Source organism: Hylobates moloch, unplaced genomic scaffold (genome assembly GCF_009828535.3).
Source record: "Hylobates moloch isolate HMO894 unplaced genomic scaffold, HMol_V3 SCAFFOLD_1, whole genome shotgun sequence".
Classification (NCBI taxonomy): domain Eukaryota; kingdom Metazoa; phylum Chordata; class Mammalia; order Primates; family Hylobatidae; genus Hylobates; species Hylobates moloch.
The window spans coordinates 207866916-207875974 of NW_026652276.1; the positions used below are offsets into that span (position 1 = coordinate 207866916).

Below are 9059 nucleotides of genomic sequence, written 5' to 3' on the forward strand. Positions count from 1 at the left end.
ATTTTTCTGTTTTAAATTATTGTCTGAAAAAATGTGAGCATTTACATACTCGAAATTTTAACTAGAATTGCTTCCCTTCTAAAAATGTTAGGTTCTCAGACCAAATGTATCAATCTGACCCTCTTAGAAGTCAGGCGCTTCACAAAGAGGGAATACTTAACCTTAGGTGCCCAACAAAAAAACATACTGGCCCATATACCAGGAAAAATAGTAGAATGGGTCACTGCAACTCAGCCCCACTTTGGTAAAGGTCCTCAGAGCAGGAAAGGATGAAGGAAAGAAGCAAGTATCAAATCAGACTTTAGTCCTATCATCGTTAGGTAGCTACAGGGATTTAGACAACTAACTTGACCAGATGAGCCTCAATTTCCCTTTCTGCAAAGTGAGGAAACTGAGCTAAATAATCTCTAAGGACCTCTTCAACTCCTCCACTCTATGGGTATTCACAATCGACAGTACAGTTTTTTAAGTTTTCAGAATATTTTTTGTTTCTGATGGAAAACTTTACAATCTGCTTTGCAGACTTTGAAGATACAGATGCATCTGTGTACGTTTATTTAAATTTAGTAATTTCGTAATTAAGCTTCCCACTTTCAAATTTACTAATGAGAAAAACACGCACACACACATATACACATTACTCTGTCATTATACTTTACTGATTTGAATATATACTCAAGTAAGTATATAAAGCTGGATACTGATTGCATGTTTTTGCATTGACAATGTATAAGTCAAGTCTTGTTTAGACTATCTTCTGTAAGACACTTCGAGTTTATCAGTAACCTTTAGCACAGTTGAATGTTTATTTTGCTAATTTAGCTTCAGGTGCTATGGTTATCATTATAAACTAACTCTAATATTCTCTGTTACTCAAAGTATACCCTAGAGCTCACCAGGATCCATGTCACCTGGAACTGGTCAGAAATGCAGAATGCCTACCTCCATTCAGAGCTACAAAATCAAAATCTGCATGTTAAAAAGGTACTCAAGTGATTTGTGTGCATGCTAACGTTCTAGAAATGCTGTTAGACATAGTGCTTCCCATATTGCTTTAAAATAGATTTTTTTCTTTAAGAGAATGAATAAATGAGTAAACTAACTATAATTTAGCAACGTGAACTGCTATAATTCAATGTCATTGGACTTAGAGTTATAGAAACTTCTAGTTGATAGTTTCTCCTATTTTGTTTTTTGCTTAATGTAGTCATAGGTCTACTCTTGTACAAGGCAAGGGGCCAGGGAACTGGATGTAAAGGTTTATTCTGTTTAAGACCCACTAGCAAAAACTACATGTATAACTGAAAATCAATGTGAAGAATATTAAAATATTTACTACTTTATAAAGGATTAGGTAATAACCAATATGTTATTTTTGCTTCACTTTATTCCAAAATGTATTGCATCACACATACAGTATCACAAAGAGCAAAACGGGAAAATATTTTTCAACTATGTGGTAAAATGTCTAATATAAGTAAATAATAAATGGAGGATATAAATGTCAAGGACAAATCCAAATAAAAGAAACCAGGATCCTGGCTGCAGCTCTGAGATTAACACTGTGATTTGTCAATAATTCACTTTACTTCTCTGGGTTCTAGTTTCTTCACTAGAAAACAAGAGATTGATTCTTATTTTACATCCCAGCTCTAAATTCTGAAATCCAGTATGGCTGAAATCAATGCCTGTTTTGTCATCTCAGATGGATCTATTGAAATTCAACATGAAATCTCAGAAACAGCATAAATAAGTCATCCTTGGATTTCTGCTATTTTACTTGCAAAGAACAAGAGCATATGGATGGCTACCTCGTAGTGCTAATGTAAAGGCATTCTCCCCAACAGAGTTTTACTCTAGGCAAGGGGACAAATGGGTATGGCAGAACACATTTTAATTCAGGGGAACCTACCTGGGTTATCTTTCACTCTGAATCACCAAATCAAATTATGTAAATTCATCCCCCTTGATGACTACCTACTTCCTTCATATGGTCTCTATGCATCCTAAGTGAATACGGGAGAGCTTATACCTTTCATAACTTCACAAAACAAACAGAGGACTGCTGAGAGGTAGTTATACCTGAAAAGTTACATAGTTAATCTAGCACCAGAAAATAAACTGACAGGTCTTTCAGGGAGCTAATTATTGAGCCTGCTATTTGGTTCACTGACAGGATTGCTTGTTTGTGGGAAGAAACATATTTGTGCATTGCTTTTTCCATTACCGCTATTTCTATCATCATAAATAAGAATCAATAGGCCATTTTGCATAGCATACGCTCACCACTATTTAGTATCTGAGTGTCAGCTGTATGCAGGCTAAGCAGCAGTGCCCCAGCCTCCTGGCTGAGAATTAAAACCCAGCAAAGAAAACACCTCAAATTCCACATGATAGTGTATATGTCTTTATGAGCTCCTTGAGAGCAAGGGAGGTCTGTTGTTTGTCTCTCTATCTGAAGCACAGTGCCTGGCACATGGTGAGATTCAAAATGTATAAACAACTAAATGAATAATGAATGAATGGATGGATGAATGAACAAAGGAAAGTTTTAAGATAGGATATGGAATCAACTGTATTTACTGGGTCAGTCAAGGGATGTTGTTTCGATAAGCGCAGAGCTATTTACAATTCGTGATGGAGACAGGAAGGAAAAGACCCGGCCTGAGTCCAGAGGGAGCTGGCTTTTGTTTAGCAGCTTAACCCACATACTCAGGTCTCTGCAATATTCACTATCGAGTCCTCACTATAGAAGACAAGAAATCAAAATGACAATCATTTAAAAAGTAAAGCAAAACCTCTGAAGAAAGACTCTCTATTGCCAATGAGAATATTGCTAGACAAAACAAGGTCAAGTAAGGGACTGATCAGAGAAAAGGTAGGAATGAGAAAAAACAAGATGAAGGGAGAGGAATTGTGGCAGAGGTCTGAGTGGGGAAATAAGTGTGTAAAATGTGTAAAGACAGGGAGAGGATGAAGATGCAATTCTCAAGAGAGTCTGTGGGTGTCTGGGTTTTGGAGAGTGGAAAGACATTAAGCCTGAGAGTACAATGAGGGAGGAAGGGAGGGAGGGAGAGGTCAGATAAAAGTCTATAAAATAACACCCATCACCACTGATAACAAGTATAAAAGAGTCCTTTTTTCTTGAGAAAGACAAAGGGAATTTTAAGTAGGATTAAGTAGTAGTAGCTTTCAGAACTCAGCAGCTCTCAGAAGCAATAATAACTACATAAATAGCTAAGTAGATGGTAGGAATTACCTCACTTGGAATTTGGCCAGCAAATCAAAAGTTAGCAGTAATATCACATCTTTTTGAAAGCTTCCCCAAGATTCTAGAGGGGAAAATTATCTCAGAAAACTGTTTCTACTGAGTGAATTTCAGGAAGAAATGCTCCTCACTGCTTGAAGATGTTCTAGCTCTGGAAAATTGGTAGGACAGAAGCCCCTCCCTGCTAGGAAGCACTCTCTCATCCATGTAAATACATTGCCAATATTGCCCCCAACAGAAGCAAATAATTACATTCACAGATTACCGTCGCCTAATGTAAAATGTTACTCAACACGTATAACCTAACCTACCAATGATATTCTGAATGCACAAAAAGGGCCTCATGGATATCTCACTTTCAGAGTGCCTTAACTTTTTGACTCATTGCACGTAGTTAAAATGTAAACTTTTTAAGGCCACATTTTAAAACACTTTGCAAACGCTGGACACCTCTACTCGTGAATATCCTATAAATTTTTCCTTTCAAGTACATTTGACCACTAACATGCCAGATCATCTCCCCTTCTCCCCTAAAACAGAAATGAAAACTGGGTAAAATGGTAATTTGGGGGACAAATATCTTCTCTCATCATCTGAAAACTGTCATATGTTGCTTTTTAAAAAAATTAAATTAGTGTTGTTTTCTACCCAGAGACAAGTTATTTTGGTATCACCCACAATGGAATTTGCATGAAAATCTGTTTACTGACCCAGTTCCCTAGGGGTGCATTTGCCCTAGCACTTGGAGTAAACACCATTTTCATTGCACTAGAAATAGTTCTAATTAGACAAATTGTTATAATTTTAGCAACACCCAAATAAATCAAAGGATTTGGAAGCAGACATGCCACAGAATCTGGATTCGGCCACAAACCAGTTCAGTATTTGTGCCTGAATTAAAAGTCTAGTCATACACTATCTACAGATGCTAAAGGAACAGCTACATACCTTGACTGAACTTAGAAAATATGATTTTTTTTATTGTACTTTAAGCTGTGGGATGCATGTGCAGAACGTGCAGGTTTGTTACATAGGTATGCATGTGCCATGGTGGTTTGCTGCACCCATCAACCCATCATCTAGGTTTTAAGCCCTGCATGCATTAGGTATTTGGCCTAATTCTCTCTCTCCTTTTGCCCTCAACTCCCTGACAGGCCCCACTGTGTGATGTTCCCCTCCCTGTGTCCATATGTTCTCATTGTTCAACTCCCACTTACGAGCTTAAAAAAAAAAAAGAAAATATGAGTTTGGAGAAACTGGTTATTCTGAAAACAGCCTATTAAAAAGTTATGTGGTTAAGAGTGTGTGTGTGTGTGTGTGTGTGTGTGTGTGTGTGTGTGTACGAGTCTATCCATTTCATTAACTGGGGTATTTTCACTAACGCAGTCTAAATAACAGGAAATGAATTTACAGAGAATCAAACAATAACATTCAGAACTCAAAGTTAAGCATAGTGTAAAATATATCTCAGTGGAAAGCATGTAAGTGTCTAAACTCTCCTTCCAAACCCTTCTATAAACTGCCACTTTGTATTTTCCATTCATGTATCCTCCTCTCCAAAGACCTGGACCTTTTTACCACTGTTCACGCACCTACACATCACGCCCTACTCCATGCCTTTGTCCTGCTGACTCCCCATTTCTTCTCATCTTGGATGTCTTTCCCAAATCCTTCTTGTCATCAAACACTCATCTCATCCACAGAGCTTTGGATTTTACAATATGAACATACATACATTTTCTGAACTTCCCTAATTATCTATATCCAAATTTAGCATTTAATCATAGAACTTTCCTCTCTGATTACATATATGTTTGTGTGTATCTTTTTTCCCCCAACCAAATCACATGATTTAAAGGTAACATTGGTCTTTAATGCCTCTCCTTAAAATTTCCATCAAGATCCTACTCTGCATTTATTCTCTTTCACTAGTTATCCCTTCTCTTTTTTTTTGAAAACATGCTTAAACATGCCCTATCCTAAAGAAATCTCCAATTCTTTCTCAAGCTCTCCCACCATATCTACTTTCTTTCTCTCAAAAACTTCTTGAAACAGCATCCCTTCCTCCACTTCTATTCTGTTCTCTCTCAACCCCTCTAATTTGGTTACCCAGGCACACCCTTATCTCTCAGCTGCAGGTCCCTGCCGCACTGAAACCTCACGCACCTGTCTTTCTCCTGGAGACTGAGACAACCTTGACTCTCGGTTCATCTCCTTCCCCCAAGCCCAGCATTCTCAGTGTCCTTTCCTGGTTCCTGCCCTTGAATTCTCAGTCACCACTCCTCATCTTTCCTCAGTCTCCCATGGCAATTGCATCTCTGCTTTTGTCTTTAACTTCAAAATCTCCAAGACTCTCTAATCTCAAATTTTAGTGAACTGTCTATGGGGTCCCAGACCTTATGCTGCCACCTGCTGGCCAGTTTCATGGGGCTATCTCAGAACAAAATTCAAGTTTATTCCCAAACACCTAACCATTCTATTTACTTTATTTTTCCTCTGTTAATTAATTACATCACCATTTTCCTAGACCTCCCTGATAGAGGTTTAACATCAGCATCCTCCATGAGTTAACGATCTTTGCCCCAGCATCAACCACTCAGCTGGTTGTTATATAAATATAACACTATATAGCGTTAGATAAATACAACACTACCTACCACAGCGTCTGTCCTGTGTGTTACATCCCTAGCTAGCTTTTTTTTTTTTTGAGATGGAGTCTCACTCTGTCGCCCAGGCTGGAGTGCAGTGGCACAATCTTGGCTCACTGCAACCTCCACCTCCCGGGTTCAAGCAATTCTCCTGCCTCAGCCTCCCAAGTAGCTGGGACTATAGGCGCCCGCCACCATGCCAGGCTAATTTTTGTATTTTTAGTAGAGATGGATTTTTCACCATGTTGCCCAGGCTGGTCTCAAACTCCTGAGCTCAGGCAATACGCCCACCTCGGCCTCCCAAAGTGCTAGGATTACAGGTGTGCACCACCGTGCCCGGCCCCTAGTTAGCTCTTCTTAGACCATGACGGCCTGTCCCCAGGATACTGGATGAGTCCTCATTGACCTGCCTCCATTTTCTCCCCTGAACCCCAATCCTCCTCACACTTTTGCCAAGCAAATCTTCTTGAACCGAGTGTCTGAGCAATTCTCTAAGATGAAGAGCCTCAAGACATTGTGTCCTACTGGTAGAATAAAGCCCAAATTCCTCAACTCTGGAACTTGTGGAAAGAACTTCAAGACCGTGCATGATCTGGCTCCAGACTATCATCAAAGCCTCAGCTGTCATCACGCTTCCTCTCGCGATATTCACTCTTGCTCCAAACTCCCTGAACTATTTTTTTTTCCTGTACTTTGAACAAAAGAGCCTTACTCTGGCGCTAGAGCTTGTCATGCACTCCTGTCATATCTTTACACAACTGACCACTTCTTGTCACTCAGGTCTTATGTCAAATGTCACCTCCTCTGGCAAGGCATACTCAGACCACTAAGTCTAATTACCTTCCTCCTCCTAATACCCAGGTTAGTCTTTCACAGTTAATCTGTTGTATTTCTTCTGAGCACATCTCAGCATCTGAACACATCCGTTCATTTATGTTTATTATGGAGTGTCCATCTCCCCACACTCAAATGTAAGCCCCGTCAGCATGAATATTGCCTTTCTTCACTCAACCCAACTCCTGGAAAAGTGCCTGGCACATAGAAGCCTGAAATCAGATTCTTCCACAGCGTGGCACCCATTTCCACCTCCTTGTTCTGTCTCTGTTTATACGTCTGTGCTAGCTTTTAGTATATTACATCTTTTATTTGAACAGCTATTTCCAAAGAAAGTGAGGAGGAGGGAAAGGAGGACATATCAAAGTCTGGGGGTGGCGGGGTAGAAGAAGGAATGAATCATTTCTAAAACACACATTCAAGTTGTGTAGTTTTCAGTGTAAAGGATTCGTGCATTTTTGTAAAATTGGCCCTTATGTTGTATGTTTTTGATCCTACTATCAGCAGTATTCTTTAAATTTCATTTTCTATGTGTTAGTTTCTAATATGTATATTAAAAATGAATGTTTATATTGACCTCATATCTGTAAACTTGCTAAATTTACTACTCAGTTCTAAGTAACTTTTAAAATTATGTGGTTTTGGGCCAGGCATGGTGGCTCACGCCTGTAATCCCAGCACTTTGGGAGGCCAAGGTGGGTGGATCACGAGGTCAGGAGTTTGAGACCAGCCTGGCCAACATGGTGAAACCCCGTCTCTACTAAAAATACAAAAATTAGCCAGGTGTTGTGGCACGCACGTGTAGTCCCAGCTACTCAGGAGGCTGAGGCAGAAGAATCGCTTGAAACCAAAAGGCGGAGGTTGCAATGAGCCAAGATTGTGCCACTGCACTCCACCCTGGGCGAAAGAGCAAAACTCTGTCTCAAAAAAAAAAAAAAAATATGCTTTTTTTTCTATGTGCACAATCATCTGAAAATAAATATAGTTTTAATCATATATTCAAAAATGCATATTCAATATCATTATTATTTTTAAGCACAAGCTATGGAAAGTAAAGCATCAAAAAAATCATACATGTTCCAGGATAGCTGCTATGCAGGATTTAAGAAAATAATAGTATTATAGGGGACAGGGATTAAAATAGTTGAAAAATACTGTCTTACAGCAACTTATTATGATATATATTACATTTTGAACCCCTGGAGAGCAATACCATGTCTTATTTGTCTGTATTCCATCAAACCTAATAAAGTACATTTTCCAAAGTAGACAATAAATGTTTCCCAGATACCCCAGTACTGTATGCATGGTATATGTTCAATAAAAACTTGCTGATCAATTGAAAGAACCAATAAACAAATTTAAGTTTGTTGAATGATCAGTGTATGCTCAGCCCTGAGACACTATAACAAAAAGACACAAAAAAATAGAAAATACACTCATCATTATCCATATAGTAAAATGTAATTTGTCAAGTAATGAAAACAAGTGAAAACGAAACAAATGCACCACAGGAAACATTTGAGTGGTTACCTGTGCATTTCTTTATATGACTGTTCCTTTTCCCATGTGATCCTAACTTACAGCCAAAATTCTCCTCCCAAAATTCTGCAAACCACACATTTCTTCGATTATTGGCAAGAGTTCGGCTTCTAAAGTATCGATCAAATCCTATTTCAAAGGAGAAAGGTATGATTTTAATATTCTTTCAAAATTAAATACTGTCAGAACTTTCGAATGGACATTATATTCTGATCACTGCATGAGAAGAAAAAAAAACACATAACAAATGAGAGAAAGCCAGTAGCCCATAAATAAGGCCTCTCTTATGGCAAACGTCAAGGAGGATCAATGGACAATCCCCCCACACCACCACCAGTACTCAAGCACCTGGCTCTATGAATAAGTACAACAGGAAAGCCTGGTGTCAGCGTCCTTCTTATACCCTCTCCTACTCTACTTCTCCCAGAGGCAGCAACCAGTGACTTCATGCTGAATCCTGAATACTCAGAACCCAACTTCAACTTCCCTCATTCTTTTCTCTTTCCTAGCATGGATCAATGTTTCAGACTTTCCTGTGTTTCCACATACTTCAAAATTTCTCCGTCCTATATGTTCTGTTTTCAGCTAATTCAATAAAGCAATCATGTTAATGTCATCTTATGGAGTCACAAACTCAAGTGTCGGTTTGCTCAGGTAACTGCTTTATTGAAGGGAGATCCCCTGGAAATAATGCCTTACTCCAGAGGATAATGTTAAGATGGGAATTTCAGTTACTGTCAAACTGACTGGAAAAGATGTTTAGAAGA

At 38.8% G+C, this 9059-nt stretch overlaps 1 protein-coding gene across 2 annotated transcripts in view; it reads right to left on the reverse strand.

The window, feature by feature from the left end:
- The window catches only part of GRM8 (glutamate metabotropic receptor 8), an 845421-nt gene that overhangs the window by 460109 nt on the left and 376253 nt on the right, over positions 1-9059 (reverse strand). For both annotated transcript variants that reach the window (XM_032761623.2, XM_058426349.1), the window contains exon 5: positions 8284-8421. In XM_032761623.2, coding sequence (XP_032617514.1) covers positions 8284-8421 — 138 coding nt within the window. The remainder of the gene's footprint in view (positions 1-8283; positions 8422-9059) is intronic.